The 25,640-nt window shown below is 55.6% G+C and overlaps 1 protein-coding gene across 1 annotated transcript in view; it reads left to right on the top strand.

Annotated features, from left to right (window-relative positions):
- SIMC1 (SUMO interacting motifs containing 1) overlaps window positions 1–25,640 on the top strand; it is a 28,044-nt gene that overhangs the window by 420 nt on the left and 1,984 nt on the right. The window contains exons 2-9 of the mRNA XM_055127615.1: window positions 7,300–8,784; window positions 10,956–11,188; window positions 12,213–12,282; window positions 13,058–13,212; window positions 14,573–14,710; window positions 15,772–15,900; window positions 16,764–16,920; window positions 17,750–17,834. Coding sequence (XP_054983590.1) covers window positions 7,300–8,784; window positions 10,956–11,188; window positions 12,213–12,282; window positions 13,058–13,212; window positions 14,573–14,710; window positions 15,772–15,900; window positions 16,764–16,920; window positions 17,750–17,834 — 2,452 coding nt within the window. The remainder of the gene's footprint in view (window positions 1–7,299; window positions 8,785–10,955; window positions 11,189–12,212; window positions 12,283–13,057; window positions 13,213–14,572; window positions 14,711–15,771; window positions 15,901–16,763; window positions 16,921–17,749; window positions 17,835–25,640) is intronic.

Below are 25,640 nucleotides of genomic sequence, written 5' to 3'. Positions count from 1 at the left end.
GTCCATGTGCTCGGCCAGCGCGATCGTCCGGCCCAGTCAGGGGCCCGGGTGGGCTGGGGGCTGGGGTGTGGGGGGCGCGGCCTGGGCGGGGGGCGATCGGGCTGCGGGGGACGGCCCCGAGCCCGGCCGGGAGGTAACCCGAGCGCGGGAGGAGGCGCCCAGACGGTGGCCGCGCTCCAGGGCCCCGCGGCCGAGCGGCCCACCCCCCCGCCGGTCCCGAGGGACGCGGGGGGCTGCTGGCACCCTCCAGCCCCCACGCCGGCAGCGGGCGGGAAAGGCGTGCATCGTGCGCGACTTCCTAGATCCCTCCAGCCCCTCGGGCCTTTGTCCTTTTTGGGGGCTTGGGGACCCCCCCCTTCGGTGGCCCGAATGTCTCGTCCCTCAGGGCACCCCCCTCCCCACATTTCCCCTGACCTCGGTGGGCTCCTTCTTAGGGAACCCACATTGCCCCTCTCCCCCCGAAAAAAGACCATCCCAGAAGGTGACAGTGCCCACCGGGGACTGTCTAGGACTCCAGGGGGAGGTGGACAGGCTTGTCCTCAGAAGACTCTAGAAGATCTCAGGCTGCCTCCCCTCTCGCGGGTCTGCAGGTCTCCAAATCCCACCCGTCTCCCCCAGAAATGAAAGCAGGAGCCCGTCCTGGGGAGGGGGAGTGCTTCCCGCCCCTTGAGGCAGACCCGGCACCCCCACGTGTACATACTCCCCTGGGACGACTTTGACACCTCCAATCCCCCTCCCCGCCCCTAGGCTGTTCCCCCCACCCCCCCTCCCAGTGAGCCCCTCTGGGGCCCGGAAGAGGTTTTTCCCCTGGTAGAAAGCTAGAGACGGTGGCATGCCAAACCAAAAGGAAAGTGGCCGAGTTGTCCAGTTCAAAAGGGAGGCCCAGGGCAGCTACCCCAAGTTCATTTATTTATTTATTTGTTTGCTTTTTGGGTCACACCCAGCGATGCACAGGGGTTACTCCTGGCTCTGCACTCAGGAATTACCCCTGGCCGTGCTCAGGGATATGGAATGCTGGGAATCGAACCCGGGTCAGCCACGTGCAAGGCAAACACCCTACCCACCGTGCTATTGCTCCAACCCCTCGAGAATTTATTTTATTTTATTTTTAATTTCCGGGGCCACACACGCTGGTGCCCAGGGCTGACTCCTGGCTCTGCACTCAGGGATCCACTTCAAGCAGGGCTTAGGGACCATGCGGGATGCGAGCAATTGGACCCAGGTCCACTGCATGCAAGGCAAGTACTATTATCTATCATTCCATCCCTTCTGGGCCAGAGATTTCGGATGAGACCAATAGACAAGAGATTTACAGGGGTCTTGGCGACCAAATAGATGCCGTGTTGCAGGGAGTTAATAAACCTACAGCTTGGGCTAGAGAAACGGAACAGGGCTGGGGTGCTTGCCTTGCATACGGTGGACTCAGGTTCTGGGGTCAGAACAATAATAGTACAGTGGTGGGGAGGGCGCTTGCCTTGCATGCAGCAGGCCCAGGTTCGATCCCCAGCTTCCCATATGGGCCCCTAAGTGCCACAGGAGGGACTCCTAAGCACAGAACCAGGAGTAAGCCCTGACCACCAATGAGTATGACCTCAACCCCCGACCCCTGGAAACATGATTTTTTTTTCTTTCAAATAAATCCGTAGTAAGGGTGGGCTGGATAGCATTTGGGTTGAGTTCTGAGGAGAGAGAACATGTTGGGCTGGGGGTTTGCCCAGTGACCCCCAGTACTGCCGTAGGATCCCACTCAGGGGGGAGCAATGCCCTGTTCACTTTGGCACTTGAAAACCTGGAAGACTAGAGAAAAGGCAGGACTGGAGCAACTTGGTGATCAGCTGGCAAGAAAGGTGCTTTGGGGGCTGGAGTGATAGCACAGAGTGGAGATGTCTGCCCTGCATGCAGCTGATGCAGTTCGAGCCCCAGCATCCCAGAGGGTCCTCCATTCACCACTAGGAATGATCCTTGGTGAGCACAGAACTAGGAGTAACCCTGGAATGTTACCGGGTGTGGCCCCCCCAAATCCAAAACAACAACAAAACGTGGATCTTGGACTTTGAGTTGAAGCGAAAGGAAGAATAAGAAGTTCCAGGGAGCACATTTAAATATTCTACTCCAGCCTTGCAAAAAGCCCCAGCTGGGTCTCCTTTGATTCTTCTGGCGAATCAGACAGGCTTGGTTCTAAAGCTAAAGGGGCTTGGGGGGGCGGAGCGATAGCACAGTGGGTAAGGCGTTTGCCTTGCACGCGGCCGACCCGGGTTCGATCCCTGGCGTCCCATATGGTCCTCCAAGCACCGCCAGGAGTAATTCCTGAGTGCAAAGCCAGGAGTAACCCCTGAGCATCGCTGGGTGTGACCCCCCCAAAAAAAAAATAAAGGGGCTTGGTCTTGCTTTTCCTGCAAACCTTGAGGTCTGAGAGTCACATACTGCTGGGTGTGGCTCAAAGACGAAGAGAGATAAGGAAAGGGAAAGAAGGGAGAAGGGAGAGGACGAGAGAGAAGTGAGGAAAGGAGAGAAGAGAGGGAATATCAGTACCTAACTTGAAGACCACTAGAAGGCATTTTTGTTTCATTGTGTTGGAGCCTCGTTCAGACGAGCCTCACACATGAAGGGGCCGGCAGAGGAACCCAGGTGTGCGGGACCTGGGGCTGAGATCTCCAGGCCTGCTTGGATTGGGACTGGGCCTTCTTTACCCAGATCCCCCATTTTCCAGCAGCTTGGCAGACACACCTACAAACTGCCCCCGGCACTGTGTAATCCCACCAACAGCCAACATTCAGAGACTATAAAACCAAGCTCCCGGAAGCAACATTTTTGTTTGTTTGTTTGTTTGTTTTTGGGTCACACCTGGCGATGCACAGGGGTTACTCCTGGCTCTTCACTCAGGAATTACCCCTGGCGGTGCTCAGGGGACCATATGGGATGCTGGGATTAGAACCCGGGTCCGCTGCGTGCAAGGCAAACGCCCTACCTGCTGTGCTATCGCTCCAGCCCCCCGGAAGCAACATTTAATAGTCTTGTTCTCCCTTTTTGATTTTTTTTTTTCTTTTTGGGTCACACCTGGCGATGCACAGGGGTTACTCCTGGCTCTGCACTCAGGAATTACCCCTGGCCGTGTTCAGGGGACCATATGGGATGCTGGGATTTGAACCCGGGTTGGCCGCGTGCAAGGCAAAAAAACGCCCTACCCGCTGTGCTATCTCTCCAGCCCCTGTTCTCCCTTTTTGAGAAGCTGACAAGCTACCAAGAGTCTATTGCCCGCATGGGAGAGCCTTGCAAGTGCCCCATGGCGTATTCATATCCCAAATACAGTAAAAGATTTATATGTACCCCTCAGAGAGCCCGGCAACCTACCTGTGGTATATTCAATATGCCAAAAACACTAATGATAGGTCTCATTCCCCTGACCCTGAAAGAGCCTCCAATCGTTGGGAAAGACGAGTAAGGAGAGGCTGCTAAACTCTCAGCACTGAGTGTAATAGAGACACTACTAGTGCCCGCTCGAGTAAATCGACAAACAATGGGATGACAGTGATACAGTGATACAGTGATACAGTGTTGGAGCCACATCTGGAGGTGCACACTGACCATTCCTGGCTGTGCTTGGCAGGAACCAATTGGGTGCCAGGGATCGAACCCCTGTCAGCTGCCAGCAAAGCAAGTGCCATATCCGCTGTACTGTCTCTTCAATCCAGGATGATTATTATTTTGGGGGGGCAGGGGAGGCAGTCATCCACCCGGCGATGCTCAGGGATTTCGCTTGGGAACCATATGGGATGCCGGGGATTGAATTTGGGTTGGCTGCATGCAAGGCAAATGCCCAATCCATAGTACTGTCGCCCCGGCCCCCAGTAGGAACATGTCAAAGTCTTGTCCATCTGCTCCTTTAGGTATGAGTGCGTATGTGTCCTCATATGTACCCATGTCCCCCCGTAAGAGACTGTTTTCAGGTTCAGTTCTGTTTGATGATTGGTTTGGGCTCTCCCTGGCTGTTCTTGGAGACAGGCAATGCTGTGCGGTGCCCTGGAATCAGCTGCACGAAAGGCAAGTGCTTTAGTTCCTGCACCCGCCTCTCCAGCCTCCACCTGCATACTTGGGCAGGGAGGGGCAATTACCCAGCACTGCTCAGGCTCCTGGCTCTGTGCTCAGCGGGCTTGCTCCTGGTGGGGCTTAGCAGACCATGTGGGGTGCCAGGGATCGAACCCAAGTCAGCCGTGTGCAAGGCTGCTTGCACCTGCTGTGCTATATCTCCTACCCCACTACATGTTTTCTTAATTTTTTTCCCCAAGCTTCCTCTTCTTTTAGTACACTTTTTTTTGGGGGGAAGGGAGGCACACCCAGCATTGTACTTGGGGCTTACCTCTGGCCCTACACTCAGGGATCACTTCTGGTGGGACTCAGGGGACCATATTGGGGTGCCAGAGATTGAACCCAGATTGGCCATGTGCAAGGCTTGTCCCTACCCACTGTATACTATTGCTCCAGTTCCTTTTTTTTTTTTTTTTTTTTTTTTTGCTTTTTGGGTCACACCTGGCGATGCACAAGGGTCACTCCTGGCTCTGCACTCAGGAATTACCCCTGGCGGTGCTCAGGGGACCATATGGGATGCTGGGAATCGAACCCGGGTCGGCCGCGTGCAAGGCAAACGCCCTACCCGCTGTGCTATCACTCCAGCCCCTGCTCCAGTTCCATTTTGAATAGACTTTTAAAATCTCTGTACCAACATACGTATGTTCAGTATTTTTAACACATTTCATTGCACTGATTTATAATTACTGTGATGATCTTTTATTAATGGATCGCATCCTGCTCTTTTCAAAAATTTACAAGATTAGGGGCTGGAGCAATAGCATAGCGGGTAGGGCGTTTGCCTTGCATGCGGCTGACCCAGGTTCGATTCCCAGCATCCCATAAGGTCCCCTGAGCACCTCCAGGGGTAATTTCTGAGTGCAGAGCCAGGAGGAACCCTTGTGCATCGCTGGGTGTGACCCAAAAAGCCAAAAAAAAAAAATTTTTTTTCAAGATTAAATTTTTTTTTGTTTTTTGTTTTTGGGTCACACCCGGCGATGCACAGGGGTTCCTCCTGGCTCATGCAGTCAGGAATTACTCCTGGCGGTGCTCAGGGGACCATATGGGATGCTGGGAATCAAACCCGGGTTGGCCGCGTGCAAAGCAAGCACCCTACCCGCTGTGCTATTGCTCCAGCCCCTAAATTTATTTTTTATCCTGCTCTTTTTAAATGTTCTTTATTATAAACCCTGTGAGGAGTTTCTTCATAAACAATCCTTGTAACTTTGCTCATTTGTTTGTTTAAAATAAATTCCTCTTAGAAGTTATGCTCACTTGAAAGGTTACTGCCAAATCTCCTAGAAAAGAAACAAACCAGTTTTCTTATCACCACATTCCTTCTCTACTACCTAAATGTTGCCCATTTATTCAGGAAATATTTACTGACTATTACATTACTACACATATCTCAAAGATGCCATGCATACATACGTTTCCGGCCACTATCAGAAAGTGAATATTATGGGCCTGGAGAGATAAGATAGCAGGAGATATGGGGTGCCAGGAATCGAACCTGGTTGGCCACATGCAAGGCAAACGTCCTCCCTCCCCTCTTTACTATTGCTCTGGCCCCACCAGACACTTTTTTTTCTTTTGTACTTTGCAGTGCTAGAGTTGAACCCAGGGCCTTTGCATGCAAGATCAGTACTTGTCCACTGAGCTCTATCCTACCCTTGGTACAAGCCTCGAACAGGCCTTGAGATATTTTTTTTTGGGGGGTTGTTATTTGAACATACCCAGTGATGCTCAGGAGATACTCCTGGCTCTGTGCTCAGGATTTACTCCTGGTGGTGCTGAGGTGACCCTATGGGATGCTGGGGATCGAACCCGGGTCATCAGCATGCAAGGCAAGCGCCCTCCCCACTGGACTCTTTCTCCAGCCCTGGCCCTGAGACTATTATGGTGAATAAAAATATGCCCCTACCTGGTGGGAATGTCTTTTGACTCAGGGAGAGACCATCAACTGGGAGTGACTGAGTGAATCAGTGCATTGTCAGATGCTGGGAAGAATTTTAGGAGGAAACCAAAGGTGATTTCTTTGTGGAGGTGATGGGCTGAATCTCAGGGCACCGTTGGTCTTGTTTCTGATCCTTTTCGCATTGTGATTCATTCTTTCAATACAAAATTTGCTCTGAGGCCATGAACAAGTGAACAATGGAATTATGTTCTAGTGTGGTGAGATCAGCAAGATGCTGAGCAACAGATAAGCCAACAGAAAAATGGGGTATTTGCTTGGGCTGGGAACATTAGATTGTGTCTTCACCTAAGGCCATGCTGAAGAGTTCCTCTTCCATCTGAGACGGAAGTGACAGTCCAGATTAGTTTGAGAAAGTCTAGAACAGTGTTTGCACTATACTATCACTCCTGCCCTGAAGGGTTTTTAGGGTTTTTGTTTTCTTTCTTTCTTTCTTTCTTTCTTTCTTTCTTTCTTTCTTTCTTTCTTTCTTTCTTTCTTTCTTTCTTTCTTTCTTTCTTTCTTTCTTTCTTCCTTCCTTCCTTCCTTTCTTTCTTTCTCTCTTTCTTTCTTTCTTTCTTTCTTTCTTTCTTTCTTTCTTTCTTTCTTTCTTTCTTTCTTTCTTTCTTTCTTTCTTTCTTTCTTTCTTTCTTTTTTGGCTTTTTTGGGTTGTACCTGGTGATGCTCAGGGTTACTACTGGTTCTGCACTCAGAAATTACTCCTGGTGGTGCTCAGGGGATGCAAGACAAATGCCCTCCCTTCTATACTATGGCTTTAGACCCTGAAGGGCCTTTTCTTTCTTTCTTTTTTTTTCTTCTTAGGTCACACCCAGGGGGCTATGCTCAGGGATTACTCCTGGCTCTGCACTCAGAAATTACTCCTGGTGGTGCTCGTGGGACCCTATGGGATGCTGGGAATCGAACCCAGGTCATACCCACTGGACTATCTCTCAAGCCCCCTGAAGGGCTTGTTTAGAAGAATGACTTGTTTGAGGTGGGGGGGCTGTTTGTTTTTTGGGTTATACCTGGCCATGCTCCAGGATCACTCCTGATGGTGCTTGGGGGACCCTATGGGGTGCGGCTGATTGAACCTGAGTCAGCCACATGAAAGGCAAGTGCCCTCCCTGCTGTACTATTGCCCCAGAATGATTTGATCCAACATAGGTTTGATTTGTTTGTTTGTTTTAGTGGGGGTGTGGCCAAACAGTGCTCAGCCAAACAGTGCTCGGGGGCTGGAGTTTCCCGCCTTGATCTGTGGTCATCTCGCCCTCCTCCAACAGGACTTCATCGACCTAACGCGAGAGGCCAGACCCAGGGCAAAGGACCGCAACGGACTCTGTGTGATCGACCTGACCAGGACAGAGGAAGAACCGGGGCCTATCACCACGCTTGACCTGACCGGAGAGGCCGTGGCGCCTTCCCGCAAGGAGCCGGCCAGCCAGCAGCCCTGCCCCGGCCTCGCCGCCAAGGAAGGGACCGTGGAGGGGCGGGCCGACAGGAGCTCGAGGCCCACGGCTCAGAGAATCATTAACAGTGAGCCCGTGGACTTGGACCTTTTGGAAGAAGCCACACCGGAAGGTCCCCCAGGCCGGCCAGCGTTGGGTGGGCACGCGGTGTGCCCTGCAGAGGCCAACTGCAGCGCCTCTGCCTCCCAAGGCGACCTCGGCGTTGTGTCCAACTTTCGGCTCGCGCCCAGCATCCTGCCCCTCTCCCCCACGAGCAGTAGCGGGCACGGCAGTCACCAGCAGGCACCCTTGCCGTACCCACTGCAAGATGTGCCTTGCCCCCCGCCAGCCCTGCTGTGCCCACTGCACGCCATGGCGTACCCCCGGCAGAGCCCCTGCCCGCCACGAGCCTCCTCCTGCCCGCCTCGGGCCTTGTCCTGCCCCTCCCAAACCCTGCAGTGCCCGCTCCAGGCCGTGCCTCATCGGCCTCTCGAAGTGCCATGCCCCTTTCAAGACATGCCATGTCTTCGGAAGGTGCCGGCCCCTCACACCGGGCCACCCGGTGGGCCGACCCGACCCAGCCCCCTTCCAGACACATCCTGGTGCCCGCCACGCTCTGCCAGCCCACCTCAGGACCCTGTCTGTCCCCATCAGAACTCTTTGGTCCTCCCTCCAGAGATGGCAAGCCCCCCGCACACCTTAGCCCACCCACCCGATAGGCCCCCGCAGCCAGACGCGCCTCTCTCTCTGGGCGACATACCACCGTCCCCAGGACGAGCGTCCTATTCACTCAGAGACAGTTCCCTGTCACCAGCAGCCATGCCACTCTCGCCAAGAGATTTCCCACTGTCGCCAGGGAGTGCACCCCTGTCACCGCGGGGCATGCCCTACTCTCCGGGAGACACCCCCCTGACCCCCGGAGAGGTGCCACCGACACCCGGAGACACGCCATCCTCACTGGGAGCCTCACCCCCTTTCCCCACAGCCCCGTCTGACTCTCCCGCCAGTGACCTCCAGCACCTGGACACGCCGATGGATGTCGCCACCCCCTCGCCCTCCAGCTGCTCCTCCAGCTCCACGTCACCCCTGTCGGACATGTCCCTAGAAAAGGTGTCCTGGCTGTCGGTGCCGGAAACGCCCATCCGCAAAGACAGGTCCTGGTCAGAGCCGGGGACTCCTGTGTCCGCCCAGGTTCCGGCGCCTGTCCCCCAGGGAACCTTGTACAACCGGCCGTGCCTGCACAGACTCAAATACTTTCTGCGCCCCCCTGTGCACCATCTCTTCTTCCAGACGCTCATACCGGACAATGACAACAGAGAGGTGAGCTGGACCCCTCCCGCCCCCCAGGAAATGGTCATGGGACGCATCGAACATTTTAGAAGGAGCTAGGCGAATGCGGAACAGTAGTATAGCAGTTAAGACTTGTACACATCCGATCTCTGGCACCTCATATGGTTCCCTGAGTCCCTCCCTGAGTGATCCCCGAGCACAGAGCCAGGAATAAGCCCTGAGCACCGCCAGGTGTGGCCCTAAAACCCAAACAAAACTTTTTGTTGTTGTTCAACAAAACGAAATATATTTATTTATTTGCTTTTTGGGTCACGCCCAGCGATGCACAGGGGTTACTCCTGGCTCTGCACTCAGGAATTTCCCTTGGCAGTGCTCAGGGGACCATATGGGATGCTGGGAATCGAACCCAAGTTGGCCACGTGTAAGATAAATGCCCTACCCGATGTGCTATGGCACCAGCCCCCCAAAAAACGAAATATTTCACCTAACTTAGAATCTCTCTCTTTGGTCCAGAGAGATAGGACAGTGTGTAAGACACTTGTCTTGTGTGTAGCCACCCGGGTTTCATCTCTGGGACCCCACAGTTTCCCTGATCCCCACCAGGAGTGATTTCACAGCCAGGAATCAGTCCTGAGTACAACCAGGGGTAGCTCAAAAAAGACAAAGCTTAAATAAAAATGATGAATCTTGGGGCTGGAGGGATAGGACAGCAGCTAGGGCATTTGCTCTGCAGGTGGCCAGCCTGGGTTTGATCCCCAGCATCCCAAAGGGTCCCCTGAGCACTATCAGGTGTGAGCCCTCCCATCCCCCCAAAGAAAAAGAATCTTGGGACCACAGAGATGGATAGCACAGGGTTAAGGCATTTGCCTTTCATGAGACCAGCCCTGGTTTGATCCTGAGCACTGCATATAGCCCCCAGGAACCACCAAGAGTCAAGAGTGATCCCCAATCCAGGAGTAAGCCCTAAGCACTGTCAATTATTACCTCCTCCGAAAAAGATGAATAAATCAAAATTAAAAAAATTAAAACAGGGGGCTGGAGCGATAGCACAGTGGGTAGGGCGTTTGCCTTGCACGCAGCTGACCCAGGTTCGATTCCCAGCATCACCATAGGGTCCCCCAAACACCACCAGGAGTAATTCCTGAGTGCAGAGCCAGGAGTCACCCCTGAGCATCACCGGGTGTGACTCCTCCCCCCAAAAATTTAAAAATTAAAAATTAAAACAATGCCCTTTGGATGGCGAATGTGACTCAGAGAGCACATGCCTTGCATATATGCAAGACCCCGAGTTCAATCCCGGGGATCTCATGGTCCCCTTGGGCGCCGTTAGGGTGACCTCTATTCAAGTATTTCTTTTGGAGAGGGGGCTCACCAGGCAGTGCTCAGGACTTACTCCTGGCTCTGCACTCAGGGATCACTCTTTGCAGGGCTCAGGGGACCATAGGGGCTGCCAGGAATAAAACCAGGGTCAGTCACGTGTGAGGTGGGCACTTTACACACTGTGCTATTGCCCTTTTTGGGGGGTCTTGCACTACATCCAGGAGTGCTCCGGACTTATTCCTGACAGGCTCGGGGACCATCTGTGCTGTCAGAGATCGAACCCAGGTTGGCCATGGGCAAGGCAAGCGTCCTCCCTGCTGCGCTGTTGCTCCGGCCCCAGAATTGACTCTTGGTGCAGAGGAATAGCTCAAAAGCCTGGAGCACACACGAGGCTATCAGAGACCCTGTGTTTCATCAAGCCCTGGAGGGTCCCTTGAGCACCACCAGGCGGTGCCCCCAGGCAGCCAACAGGGAATAGACCCCAAAGTAAACCTGCCCCCAAAGATGCATCGTTCAAGTGCCTGGGAAACATGGCTCTCACTTCCCGAGAGCCTCTCCTTTTTTATTTGGCTTGGGGGCCACCTCCAGCTGTGCTCAGGCTTACTTCTGAGTCTGCGCAGGATGCTGGTGCAGCACAGGGCACCGTAAGGGGTGCCAGGGATCAAGCGGGGGGGGGGGCGTGTCATAACCCAGCGTGCTCAGGGGTGTGAGCACCGGCTCTGCACTCAGGAGTTAACCCCTGGTGGTGCTTGGGGGTCTCTGGGATGCTGGGAATCAAACCCAGGTCGGCTGCGTGCCAGGCAAGTGCCCTCCCTGCTCCCTGCTGTCCTCTCGCACCAGCCCATCATGGCTTCCCTTTTTTTTTTTCTCTCTCTCCCCAGAGCAAAGGTCACAAACTAGAACCCATCCCTCATCGCAGGCTCCGCATGGTCGCCAACACCATCGAGGAGAACTTCCCCCTGGGAACCGTGCAGTTCCTGATGGACTTTGTGTCGCCCCAGCACTACCCGCCCCGCGAGATTGTCGCACACATCGTCCAGAAAATCTTGCTCAGCGGTTCTGAGACTTTGGACGTGCTGAAGGAGGCCTACATGCTGCTCATGAAGATCCAACAGTAAGTAGGGGCCTAGCCCTGGGGGGGGGGTGCCCTGCCCTGGGGCCCCGCTGTCTCTCCCCTAAACTTTCTTCAGCTCTCCTTTAGGGAGGCCGGCCCGGTAGACAGGCAAGTGATGGGAAGTCCCGCCCCCTCCAAACCAGCTTCGGCAGATATTCGCACAGAGGGCAGGAAGCACAAGGGAACCCCGGGGTTGGAGCCCAGCACCACATGGTTTCCGAACACTGTGGAGTGCAGCCCCCCACCCCCAAACTTTCATGCTCACAATCAGGATGATAATAATCACCTGTTTTTAACAGCAGGTAAGAACGCATTTCATGGACTGGATCGATAGCACAGCGGGGAGGGCGTTTGCCTTGCACGTGGCCGACCCGGGTTCGAATCCCAGCATCCCATCAGGTCCCCTGAGCACCGCCAGGAGTAATTCCTGAGTGCAGAGCTAGGAATAGTAACCCCTGTGCATCGCCGGGTGTGACCCCCCAAAAAGAAAGCATTTCATGGAAGGGCTGGATAGTCCGGTGAGCAGGGCCTTGCACGCAGCCGACCTAGGTTCGATCCCCGGCCTCCCATAGGGTCTCCCAAGCCTGCCAGGAGTGATCCCTGAGTGCAGAGCCAGGAGGAACTCCTGAGATCGCTGCGTGTGGGCCCGAAACAGAAATAACTAAACCTGAGTTATTGGGACCAGAGAGTGAGGACAGCAGGGCTGGCATCCCCTAGTCCCCTCAAACAGACATGGACCGGAGCTCATGAGCACTGCAGAAAAAATATATAAAAGGAGACTGCTTTTCGTTTGTTTGTTTGGGGGCCCAGCTTTTCTCAGGAGTAGCTCCTGACTCGAAGGGATCACTCCTGGCGGGGCTTGGGGGATCGTATGGGATGCCTGGGATTGAACCCAGGTAGGTCGTATGCAGGGCGAGCGCCCTCCTGCCCGCTGTCCCAGAGGCTGGTTCCTCTTCTGTTTCAGCCCCCTTCTCTCCTTCCCCTGCGCGCTGCAGAATCCTCAATTCCTGGCCTTGCATTTCAGGCTCCATCCCGCCAATGCCAAGACCGTGGAGTGGGACTGGAAGCTGCTCTCCTACGTCATGGAGGAAGAGGTAACGCCCCGCCTCTGAGCTGAGAGGCGCCTCCTTTCGTCGTCCCAGAAGGCTCAACGCAGTTTGCAGTAGAAGCGGAAGGGGGTGCAAGTGGGGCCAGCTCACCTTGGCTGTCATTGGCTCCAGGACACGGCCAGACCCCGCCAAAAACTTTCTCTCAAGACCCAAGAAATAGCACAGCAGGCAGGGCACTTGCCTTGCACGTGACCAACCGGGGTTCAGTCCTCTGCATCCCATAGGGTGCTCGAGCCCCGCCAGGAGTGATCCGTGAGGACAGACAGGAATCACCCCATGACCCAAAAAGCTGAAAAAAAAAATACAATAAATAAATAAACCTGGGGCTGGAGCAATAGCACAGCAGGGAGAGTGTTTGCCTTGCACGCGGCTGACCCAGGTTCGATTCCCAGCATCCCATATTGTCTCCTGCGCACCTCCAGGAGTCATTCCTGAGTGCAAAGCCAGGAGGAATCCCTGTGCATCGCTGGGTGTGACCCAAAAAGAGCAAAAAAGATAAATAAACCTGGGTCAGCCGTGTGCAAGGCTCCCTCCCTGCTACCCTGTCTTCTTTTTAGCTGCAACTCACAGAAGAGGCCAGACCATCCTCTCCCTCCTCAGAGACTCTGGGCACAGCCACTTGGGCTGTGGGGAGGGGGCGTCCCCTGGCAGTGTGTGTTTGGGGGCGGGGAGCCCCTACTCCCACCCCGGTGCCCGGAGCTCCTTCCCGGCCAGGAGCGCAAAGAGGAATTGAGGAATGACACCTGCCTTCCCCCCGCAGGGCCAGACCCTGCCGGGCCGTGTGCTCTTCCTGCGCTACGTGGTGCAGACCCTGGAGGATGACTTCCAGCAGATCCTGCGGCGCCAGCGCCAGCACCTGCAGCAGTCCATCGCCAGCACCGTGCTCTCCTGCGACAAGCAGCCCCAGAACGTCAGGTGAGCGGCGCCCCCTGCCGTTCATTCAAGGGATGCACAGGCCCAGGAGCTGGGCTTCGAAGACAGGAGCGCATCCGTGGCTAGGGAAGGACCCCAGGTCTTATCCTTGGTCCCCTGAGAGCCGCCAGGAGCAACCTCTTCAAATGATGCTAAATATGGCCCCAAAGTAAAACAACAAAATAAAAGGGGCCAGAGAGAGAGAGAGAGAGTACGGCAGGGAGGGCGCTTGCCTTGCATGCGGCTCACCCGTTTTATTTATTTATTTATTTATTTATTCTTTTTGGGTCACACCTGGCGGTGCTCAGGGGACCCTATGGGACGCTGGGAATAGAACCCAGGTCAGCCGCCTGCAAACGCTCTACCCGCTGTGCTATCGCTCCAGCCCCGGCTGACCCAAGTTTGATCTCCGGCATCTCAGAGGGTCCCCGAGCCCTGCCAGGAGTGGTCCCTGAGTGCAAAGCCAGTAGAAATCCCTGAGCAATGCCCGGTCCACACCAAAACAAAAACCAAACCGAAACCAACAAAATGAACAGGATCCCCAGGGTTCATTCTCTACCCTCATATCTGGACCTTGAGTGTGGACACTCAACTTCCTCCCTTCTGGAGAAGACAGTCTTCCCCCTGGAACACGCATCTCTCTCTTTCTCTCCCCTCGCATGTCCCTAAAGAAATTCATTTCAATGAGACTATTTTTCCCCAGGGACTAGGCAGACAGTAGAGCAGATAAGGGCGCTTGCTTTGCGTGTGGCTGGCCTGGGGTTTTTTGTTTTGCTTTTTGGGTCACACCCGGCAATGCACAGGGGTTACTCCTGGCTCTGCGCTCAGGAATTACTCCTGGCAGGGCTTGGGGGACCCTATGGGATTCTGGGAATTGAACCTGGGTTGGCCTCGTGCCCGGGTTTGATTGCCGGCATCCCCACAGGGTCCCCCGAGCCCTGCTAGGAGTGATCCCCGAGCACTGCCGGGTGTGACCAGAAACCCAAACCCAAACCCAAACCAACCAAAAAAGCCACCAACGAAAATCAGAGGCTCAGGGTCAGGGTCATTTGCATGGGTGTAGCCCTGGGGTCGATTCCAAAACTACAAGGAAAAAAAAAAAAAAAAGATGGGGTCAGAGCAAGAATCCAGCGGGAAGGGCACTCGCCTTGTATGCGGCAGAGCCTGGATGATCCCCGGCATCCCCCAGCGACCCCTGAATCCACCAGGAGTAATTTCTGAGTGCAGCGGCAGGACTGAGCCCTGAGTGTGGCCTCGAAACATTAATAAATAACATAAATAAGAAACAGGAGACAGAGAGGCTGGCGGGCGGGGGAGGGGGACCAGAAGTTCCACCATATTGTCTCTGTTTCGTCTGTTCCAGGGACGTCATCAAGTGGCTGGTGAGGGCAGTCACGGAAGGCGGGTCGGAGGAGCCGATCTCGGCCGGGAACAGCACCCCCAAGGCCACCGGTGGCCACTCTCCTCCCCAGCCTCCCGCGGCCAAGCACACCAGCCAGCTGTAAGGCGCCGCCCGGGGCTGTGGAGATGGGCTGAGGGACACCCCCCACACACTGCACCCCGAGAGCACCTTCTCTCACACACGCACACATGCACGCGCACACACACATACGCATGTGCAGACACACACTGCGCACGCACATACATGCGTGCACACACACGCCGAGCACACATATACGCACACGCGCACACACGCCGAGCACACATACATACACACGCGTGCACACACGCTGAGCACACACACACGCCGAGCACACACACATACACACGCGCGCACACACACGCTGAGCACACACACACACGCAGAGCACACACACATACGCACGCGCACACACATATGCCGCGCACACACACACGCCGAGAACATACACACGCACTCACGCACACACACGCCGAGAACACACACGCGTGCGCACACATGAGCCCTCGAAACAGAAGCAGACAGTTTTTAGATGCGTCCTTTGAAAGCTGCGTTTCTGATCCCGAAGGTAGGACGGGAGGGCTGGAGTGTCGGTCTCATGGTCCCACCCTTTGCCTGGCACTCGGCCCTCTGGGTTCCACCCCGGGCACCCCATGAGAGTCCCCTGAGCCATGCCAGGCATGACCCCTGGGCACAGAGCCAGGAGCAAGCCGAGTGTAGCCCAAAAATAAATAAATAAATAAATAAATAAATAAATAAATAAATAAATAGGACCCAGAGTGGTAGCACAGCGGGGAGGCCTTTGCCTTGCATGCGGCCAACCTGGGTTCAATCCCCGGCATCCCCCAGGGTTCCCTAGCACTGTCAGAAGTGATTCTTGGTACAGAGTCAGGAGTAAACCTAACCACCTCCAGGTGTGACCCAAGACAATAAATCACTTTTTCAGCTGCACCCCAGGTTCCGAGAGGGTCCCATAATACAATCTGGCCGAAGGGACCAAATCCTGTTTTGGCTTGCCCAGTCTGCAGGCTTGAGGAATCCTTGGTGGTGCGTCCCACGGAACTTGAGCCCTGTCCTTCTCCGTTTGCACCGCCAGGGGGCGCCAGGCCTCTGCAGCTCACTGGCCTCTGCTCTGCCCTTAGGCTGGTGTGCCAGCTGCAGCGGATGCTGTCCATCGCGGTGGAGGTGGACCGGTCGCCCACCTGCAGCTCCAACAAAATCGCCGAGATGATGTTCGGCTTTGTGCTGGACATTCCCGAGAGGCGCCAGAGGTGGGCCCGCCTTTCATCTCTGGGGGCGGGATTGAGAGAGAGAAAGGGCTCCGAGAGAGGGAAACTGGGGAGCAGACAAGAGGGGGGTCGGTGGGGCTGGAGCCATAGCACAGCGGGGAGGGCGTTTGCCTTGCACGCGGCTGACCTGGGTTCAATTCCCAACATCCCATAGGGTCCCCCGAGCACCGCCAGGAGTCATTCCTGAGTGCATGACACAGGAGTAACCCCTGTGCATGGCTGGGTGTGACCCAAGAAGCCAAAAAGAAAAAAAAAAGAAGGGGGTCGGTGGGGTAAGAGCTATAGTACAGCAGGGAGGGCGTTTGCCGTACACACAGCTGGCCCGTTTCCATCCCTGGCATCCCATATGGTTCCTCGAGCACCTCCAGGAGTAATTTCTGAGTGTAGAGCCAGGAGTAGCCCCTGAGCACTGCCAGGTGTGACTGGAAAAGTTGAAAAAAGGGGGTGAGGCTGGAGCAGGTATAGCAGGTGGGAGTTTGCCTTGCACGCAGCTGACTCAAGTTTGATCGTGGGCCTTACATACGGCCCCCCAAGGCCCACCAGGATTGGTCCCTGAGCACAGAGCCAGGAGTCAGCCCTGAGCATCACTGAGTGGTGACCAAAAGCCAAAAAGGGAGTGGGGGAAAGAGAGGGAAGAGAGGGAGAGGGAGAGGAAGAGGGGGAGAGGGAGAGAGAGGGAGAGGCAGAGGGGGGAGGGAGAGAGAGGAGAGAGGAAGGGATGGAGGAAGGGGGAGAGAGAGGAAGTGAGAGAGGAAGGGAGAGGGAGAGAGGAAGGGAGGGAGAGGGAGGGAGATGGTCCTTGTTGCTTGCTGACAGCCCCTCCCCGCCTCCCCCCTCCTGTGCAGGGAGATGTTCTTCACCACCATGGAGAGCCACCTTCTCCGCTGCAAAGTCCTAGAGATCATCTTCCTGCACAGCTGCGAGACACCCACCCGCCTGCCGCTGTCCCTGGCCCAGGCACTCTACTTCCTCAACAACTCCAGGTCGCTGCTCAAATGCCAGGTGCGGGCCAGCCCTGCTCCCCATCCCCCTGCGGCCCTCCCCCAGCAGGCGCCAGCACGGTCTGGGGCCTGGAGAGATGGGACTGCAGATAAGGCACTTGCCCTGTTTGATCCCCGGCATCACCTTTGGGTCCTTCCTCCCCACCCCTCCACCAAGTACCACCAGGAGTCGGCCCCGAGCACCACCAGGTGTGGCCCCAAACCCAAACAGAATGATGGAAACGAAGTTCGGGGGTTTGTTACACAGCCTAGGGTGTAGACGACGGAGCGTGGCGGGAAGGGTCCCGGCCTCGTACACGGACAGCCTAGGTTCAACGCCCCGCGTGTCCCCAGAGCCCAGCAGGAGAGAGATCCGACTGCAGCGCTGGCTCTCGGCCTGAGCACTCTGCCAGTTGTGGCCCCCAAACGGACGGAAGGAAGGAAAGAACGATCTGTTCTCATCATAAGAAAAATTCATTTTACCTGTGAAGTGGGAGGGGGGATAGATCACCGGCTCTACATGCAGGAAGTTTACCCTGTGTCCCCCAGCACTGCACACGGTCCCCTGAGCAACAAACTGGGCGTGACGCCTCTGCACTGCAAAGTGTGGGCCAAGATCTAAGCAGAAAAATGTATAGGGGCAGAGAGATACCATAGCTGTGGAAGGCGCTGGCCTTGCACACAGCCGGCCCGGGTTCAATCCCCGGAAACCCACGGGAGTGATCCGTGAGTTCAGAGCCAGGAGTAACCCCTGAGCATCGCTGGGTGTCGCCCCCCCACTCTAGCCCCACAGAACCCCGAGCCTCTCCCGACAATGACAGCTCTGACTGGCTGCTTTCTGGTCTTTGCAGTCAGATAAGACGCAGTGGCAGACCTGGGACGAGCTGGTTGAGCATCTCCAGTTTCTTCTCTCCAGTTACCAGCATGTGTTAAGAGGTGAGGAGTGTTCGCTTACAGATGAGTGGGGGAGATGGGGGTAGGGGACGGAGGTGAGTTTGGCACTCAGTGGGTGAGTTCCTGGCTTTTATCCGTGGCACTACCCCAAAAATTTAAAATCCACCAATCAGGGGTCATAGTGATAGACTCATGGAGAGGGCGTTTGCCTTGCACGTGGCCAACCTGGTTCAGTCCCCGGCATCCCATAGGGTCCCCCGAGCACTGCCAGGAGTAACCCCTGAGCATCACCAGGTGTGACCCAAAAAACAAACAAACAAACAAATTCATCAATCAGATGGGTAGGAGGAGATGTACCGATTTAGGGGTTCTAATCAGTTACTTTCCAAGTATCTTCCTGGATACAAGGGATGACCTAGTGTGAAATTTCTCTCTGAGGGGCTGGAGCGATAGCACAGTGGGTAGGGCATTTGCCTTGTTTTCGGCCAACCCGGGTTTGATTCCCAGCATCCCATATGGTCCCCTGAGCACCGCCAGGAGTAATTCCTGAGTGCAGAGGCGGGAGTAAGCCCTGAGCACTGCTGGTATGGCCCAGAAACCAAAATTTATTTGTGTATGTGTGTATTAGTAGGAGGCGTCAGAGAGCTAGTCCAGGGGTTAAAGGCTTGCCTTGCACGCAGCCAACCTGGGTTTGATCTCTAGCACAACCTGCGCTCCCCAAAGCACCGCCAGGAGTGATCCCTGAATTCAGAGCCAGGAGTAATCCCTGAGCACTGTGGGGGATAGCCCCCAAACCAAAGATAAAAATAATGGTACTAATGGCTAGGAAAGAGATCACATGCATGAGGGGGTGCTGAGTGCAATCCCCAGTCCCACATGGCCCCCCTGAGCACCACTGGGTATGGGCCCCGCGCCCCCAAGCTCTCCACCAGGTGTGGCCTGAAAGCAACACCAGGAAATGATTGGTCAAGCAAATAGAGTGGAGCATGCAGTGGACCCGGGTTCCATCCCCAGCAGTCTTGCCATACCCTGAGCATGTGTCACCCCCTGAGCACCGCCAGGTGTGGCCCAGAAACCTATCTATCTATTTATTTATTTATTTATTTATTTATTTTTTGCTTTTTGGGTCACACCTGGCGATGCACAGGGGTTACTCCTGGCTCTGCACTCAGGAACCACCCCTGGCCGTGCTCAGGGGACCATATGGGATGCTGGGATTTGAACCCGGGTCGGCCGCATGCAAGGCAAACGCCCTACCCGCTGTGCTATCTCTCCAGCCCCAAGGATCGCCATTTAAATCCAAAGCCTGCCACTTAGTCCACATGAGACAGTGGGCTTTTTTTTTTTTTTCTTTTTGGGTCACACCCGGGATTACTCCTGGCTCTGCACTCAGGAATTACTCCTGGCGGTGCTCAGGGGACCATATGGGATGTTGGGAATCGAACCTGGGTCGGCCGCGTGCAAGGCAAACACCCTACCTGCTGTGCTATTGCTCCAGCCCCAGACAATGGGCTTTTTATCTGGTGCTCCTTTTTGATTTTGTTTTGGGGCTATGCCCAGCAATGCTTAGAAATTACACCCTATGGGATGCTGGGGATTGAACCCAGGCCGGCTGTATGCCAGGCAAGCGCCCTCCCCGCTGTCCTATCGCTGCGGCTCCCATTGCTCCTTTCTTTAGAACACGAGTGTTTCTGTGTATTGTTGCCCGCCCAGTGCCAAGGGACAGGAGCACGCCATGCTCGGAGCTCACTCTGGTCAGTGAAACCTCGGTGGGCCTGCTGATCGCGCCAGGGTGTGGGGACTGTCCTCTGTCCAGGCCTCTTGGCAGTGGAATCTCACTGAGGGCCTGGTCACTGCCCCTCTGAGTGGCGGGGCGGCTGGCGCACTTGGTGGCACCCTCGAGGAAAGGTACATGGCATTCTGAGAACAACCCCCAGAGGCAAATTCCTTGTGTACTTGGCCTCCCTGAGGTTTGCGCAACTGTTGGTTTTGGAGTCCTGACCGAAAGTTTAATATTAAAGCAGTTTGGTTTTGGTCAAGGTCCCCCTGTCCGCTTGGACACAGGACCTGCTTTCGCTGCAGAATATTCTTCTCTTGGTGGGGAGGGGGCAGGGCGTTGAGGGGCCACAGCTGGCGGTGCTCAGGACTTTACTCCTGGCTCTGTGCTCAGCGAACACACCTGCAGGGGCGTGAATTTCTACAGCGCTGGGATCCACCTGGTAACAAGCAAGCACCTTCCCTGCTGGCCTCCCTCTCCGGCTGGACAGCTGAGGGGGGGACTGTCGGCTTTGTCGTACCTGCCAGGATGCATCCCATCCCCCCCATGGGGTATCCATGAGTCTGAGGACATGGGTGACAGCAGTCTGAGGTCAGCCTGAGGTGTCCAGGCTCCAAGAATTTGTTGGGGGTAGGGAGAAGGCTGGGAAGCCCAGGACTGTCCCTTGTTTATTTATTTATTTATCTTTTTGGTTTTTTGGGTCACACCCGGCGATGCACAGGGGTTACTCCTGGCTCTGCACTCAGGAATTACTCCTGGCGGTGCTCAGGGGACCCGATGGGATGCTGGGATTCAAACCCTGGTCGGCCGCGTGCAAGGCAAACGCCCTCCCTGCTGTGCTATCGCTCCAGCACCAGACTGTCCCTTGTTTTAGGGGACCCTCAGCAAACAGGCAGGCCGACGGGCACGATGGGCGCGTCTACAACCTGAGCTCCACGGGCAGAGGAGTCAGCCCCAGGCACACGCAGGAGCACAAAAGCTGATGGGGAAAAAGATGGCACCGAGCCAAGAAATCAGACTTCCAGGGGCCAGAGCCACAAGACAGCCAGGAGGGCGCTGGCCTGGCACGCGACTGACCCGGGTTCGATCTCCGGTATCCCATAGGATTCCCCCGAGCACTGCCAGGGGTCAGCCCTGAGCCTTGCCGGGTGTGACCCCCAACACAAAACTAAACAAAACCAAAAACGAGAGCAAAGGCTGCGAGATCATCTCTCAATGCACGCAGGCAAAAGAGCGTCCCCGAAGGCCTGAGCCGCTTGGCGGGCCACACAGACTTGAATAAACCAGCCCCCTGCTGATGGACGGTCGCTTCATCTAGGGGACGGGAAGGACCCTAAACCAGGAGACATAGAAGTAACCGCAGCAAGTGAGAACAGGGAAAGCTGGCGCCAGAGATGTAGTACATCGGGGAAGGTGCTTGCTCACAGGTGTCTGACCTGGGTTCGATGCCTGGCATCCATATGGTCCCCCAAAGCCATCAAGAGGGGCTGGAGCAATTGCACAGCGGGTAGGGTGTTTGCCTTGCACGCGGCCAACCCGGGTTCAATTCCCAGCATCCCATAGGGTCCCCTGAGCACCGCCAGGAGTAATTCCGGAGGGCATGAGCCAGGAGTGACCCCTGTGCAATGCCGGGTGTGACCCAAAAAACAAAAAGCAAGCAAACAAACAAACCCATCAGGAGCAATCCCCGAGCTCAGAGCCACGACCTAAGTAAGCCCTGAGCAACACCCTGTATGACCCCAAAACAAAAACTAAACAAATGAAAGGATGCTCTGGGTGCAAAGTGATGTGTGGCACAGCGGGTCGGCCACTTGCCCGGCACACAGCCAACCCAGGCTCAATCCCTGGCACCCCACACGCTCCCCTCTGAGAACCACCAGATGTGATCCCTGAGTGCAGAGCCTGGAGTCAGCCCTGGGCATGGCTGAGTCTGTCCCCCCGCCCTCCCACACAGCAGCAGCAAGCAGACGGAAGTCGGGAGCCGGACAGATAGTCTGAGAGTCTGAGCACGTATTTTGCACGCTGGAGGCCTGGGTTTGACCCCTGGCACGCCCCGTTCCCCTGTTTGCACGGGCCTCCGGTGGAAGCAAAGGCTCGGAAGAAACGCGGATTTCTTGCGTCAGCAAGGCCAAGGATGGGGATGAGGTTTTCCAGAAGAGGAAACAGAAGGGCCTGGGGCCTCGCGGCACGACTGGTCCTGACAGTTTCAGATCACTGAGCCAACAAGCTCGGATTCGGGCCTCGGGGAGAGGAGGGAAAGCAGGACGTTGGGCCCAAGTGATAATAAAGCAGTTACGGCATTTGCCTTTCATGCGGCCGACCTGCGTTCGATCCCCAGCATCCCATAGCCCCGAGCACCGCCAGGAGTGACCCCTGAGTGCAGAGCCAGGAGGAACCACCTGAGCGTCTCAGGCTGTGACCCCAAAAAGTCAAATAAAAAAAAAAAAAAGGAAAGAGGGGCTGGAGTGATAGCACAGCGGGGAGAGCATTTGCCTTGCACGCGGCCAACCCGGGTTTGATTCCCAGCATCCCATAGGGTCCCCTGAGCACCGCCAGGGGTGATTCCTGAGTGCATGAGCCAGGAGTGACCCCTGTGCATCACCGGGTGTGACCCCAAAAGAAAAAAAAAAAGGAAAGAAAGAAGCAGGATATAAAGCAGAGTTTCTCGGCCAGGCTAATGAACTGCATTCTCTTTGTTTGGTTTGGGGCCACCCCCAGCTCTGGGCCTAGGAATCACTCCTGGCAGACTCGGGGCAGCATAAGGGATGCCGGGAAGTGAACCTGGGTTGGCCGTACACAAGGCGAGTGCCCTCCCCACTGTGCTCTCTCCGGCCCCTCCGCTGCATTGCGAAGGTAGAGGGACACGCCGGCCGGGTGGTTCTGGCTGGGGCAGTGCTGCCCGGGCCTGACAACTGATATGGCGGATGAGCAAGGCCAGGAGGGTCTCAGCAACACAGCCCCGGGGAAGGCCGTGGCCGGTGCTTGAGATGGGCTCAGGGAAGGACGACCTCAGGGCTCTGCCGGGGAGCTCTGAAGGGGAGACCAGGAGCTCCCTGCAATGGTGAGGCGCAGAGCAGCAAAGGAGAGGGGAGGGACGGGTCCAAGTTAACCACTTCGACCTTGGCACGAAGAAGAAAACTTGTCTGGGGCCAGAGTGATAGGACAGTGGGGAGGGAACTAGCCTGGGTTCAATTCTGGCATCCCATCAGGTCCCCCCGAGCGTTGCAGGAGTAATTCCTGAGTATAGAGCCGGGACCGAGCCCCGAGCCCTGAGCATCACCAGGTGTGAACACCGCCCCACCCCCACCCCCCAAAAAAAGTAAACCTTCAGTCCGAGCCAGGCATTGAGCCAGACCCTTTACATAAACCACCGCACACAGTGACCCCAACAACCTTTGACGTCAAAGGCGCCTCCCACTGAAGCAGAAAATCCAAACGGGCCCAGTGGCCGAAGTCCACTGGCCAGGAACCTCCCCCTTCGCCCCCCTCCACCAAACGGCTTCCCAGGACACATCCACCTGTTTTGAGTTTTCTGTTATTTTCATCAGCTCTGAAGCTCCATCCCAAGCCCTCTCAGTCACGCACGATCGCACGATTCAGCCCCCCTCGCCCTCTTCTCAAAATCATTTTTATATTTTTCTTTTTTCTTTTTCTTTTTCTTTTTGGGTCACACCCAGTGATGCTCAGGGGTTACTCCTGGCTCATGCACTCAGGGATTACCCCTGGCAGTGCTCAGGGTGCCATATGGGATGCCGGGGATTGAACCTGGGTCAGCCGCGTGCAAGGCAAACGCCCTCCCCTCTGTGCTATAGCTCCAGCCCTCATTTTTTTTTTTTTTTTTTTTTTGCTTTTTGGATCACATCCGGCAATGCACAGAGGTTACTCCTGGCTCTGCACTCAGGAATCACCCCTGGCAGTGCTCAGGGGACCCTATGGGATGCCAGGGATTGAACCTGGGTCGGCCGCATGCAAGGCAAACGCCCTCCCCTCTGTGCTATTGCTCCAGCAGCCCTCATTATATATTGCAGAGCAGGACGCATTCTGGGTTTGTTTTGTTTTGTTTGTTTGGGGAGCCACACCCAGTGGTGCTCAGGGATCACTCCTGGCTGTGCTCAGGACCCTATAGGGGGCCAGGGATCGAACCCAGACAGGTAATGTGCAAGGCAATCACCTTCCCCACTGTCCTACAGCTCTGGCCCCCAGTAGAGCTGTCTTGATTCTGAATATTTCAGCCCACTAAGATATTTATTTTTTATTTATTTATTAATTATTTTTTTGTTTTTTTGCTTTTTGTTTTTTGGGTCACACCTGGCGATGCACAGGGGTTACTCCTGGCTCATGCACTCAGGAATTACTCCTGGCGGTGCTCAGAGGACCATATGGGATGCTGAGAATCGAACCTGGGTTGGCCGCATGCAAGGCAAACGCCCTCCCCACTGTACTATCGCTCCAGCCCCCGGTACCAATATTGATGCTCTCACTCCAGAAACTTATCTTTTTTTTGTGGGGGGGAGTGGGGGGTAACACCCAGTGATGCTCAGGGCTTGCTCCTGTCTCTGCACTCAGGAGTCATTCCCGGCAGGGCTTGGGGGACCCTGTAGGGTGCTGGGAATTGAACCCGGGTCGGCTGCGTGCAAGGCCAGTGCCTCCCCCGCTGTGCTCCCCTCCAGCCCACACTTGACGCCACCAAGTGCCTGTCACGACCTCTCCAGACGGGCTGTTTTTCGGAGCCAGGACACAGTCAAACATTACCCTGAGCTCGCTCCTCCGGCCCTTCCGTCTCCTTGGGCCGGGGCCAGCCTCCCGCCTCGCTCTTTCATAACACAGAGCAGGGCAGCTCTTCTCCACACGGCCCCCTAAGTGGGCTGGTGAATCTTTGCCCCGGGAAGGCCCAGGTAGCATCCTCTGGGCAAGAGCACGGACTAGCAGTGACATCAGCCATTATTGGAGCTATTGACCTCGCTGATGAAGACCCCATTATCGGGGCTGGAGCAACAGTACAGTGGGGAGGGCATTTGCCTCGCACGAAGCCCACCCGACCCGGGTTCAACCCCTGCCATCCCGTACGGGGTCCATGGTACCCGTATGGTACTCCCAGGCACCACCGGAAGTGATTCCTGGGTGTGGAGCCAGGAATAACCCCCGAGCCTCGTCAGGTGTGCCCCCCCCCCCAAGAAACAAAACAAAACAAAAAGACCCTGTTTATGACGCGTCTCCCTTCCGGCAGTTATTAGGAACCCGGGAGTGAGGGCATTTGGTGCCAGGAACCACCTATTCTGGCTTGCACTCTGGCGTGGCCTCAGTTTGGGGGTCGGTTTAACTTTGGTTTGGGGGCCACAGGCGATATGGCCGTAGGTGGTGGCTCCAAGGAACTTATTTTCAGCACACTCCCAGCCGACCTTGGGGGACCAGGGACTGAACCCGGGCCTCCTTCACGTAGAGAAATGTGCAGCTGATGGAGTTCTCTCTCTGGGGCACTGGTCTTTGGTTTTTGGGCCACACCAGGGCTAGCTGCTGCCTGTGTCATCTCTGGGGTCAGTCACTCCAGTGATTTTGGGGAGCCCAGCAGTGCCAGGGATAGGGAATTTTGGGGCTCCATTTTTTTTTCTTGCCATCTGAATTCTTAGTAGACAGAAGAATGATTCTATTTGTTTGTTTGTTTCTTAGGGGACCACACCACACCCAGCTATGCTCAGGGCTGACTCTTGGTTCTGTCCCCCTGCCAGGGCTCAGGGGACCCCAGGCGGTGTCAGGGATTGAACCCGGGTCGGCCACATGCAAGGCCAGTGTCCTCCCCATTGGATGGATAATCTGGTCCGATTCCTTTTTTTTTTTTTTTTTTTTTGGTTTTTGGGTCACACCCGGCGATGCACAGTGGTTACTCCTGGCTCTGCACTCAGGAGTTACCCCTGGCAGTGCTCAGGGGACCATATGGGATGCTGGGAATCGAACCTGGGTTGGCCGTGTGCAAGGCAAACGCCCTACCCCGCTGTGCTATTGCTCCAGCCCCCTGATTCCTTTTTTTTGGGTTTTTTTTTTTTCCCCATGTTTTGGGTCACACCCAGCAATGC

This window comes from Sorex araneus, chromosome 2 (genome assembly GCF_027595985.1).
Source record: "Sorex araneus isolate mSorAra2 chromosome 2, mSorAra2.pri, whole genome shotgun sequence".
NCBI lineage: Eukaryota > Metazoa > Chordata > Mammalia > Eulipotyphla > Soricidae > Sorex > Sorex araneus.
This window is presented reverse-complemented; position numbering and strand designations above follow the sequence as displayed.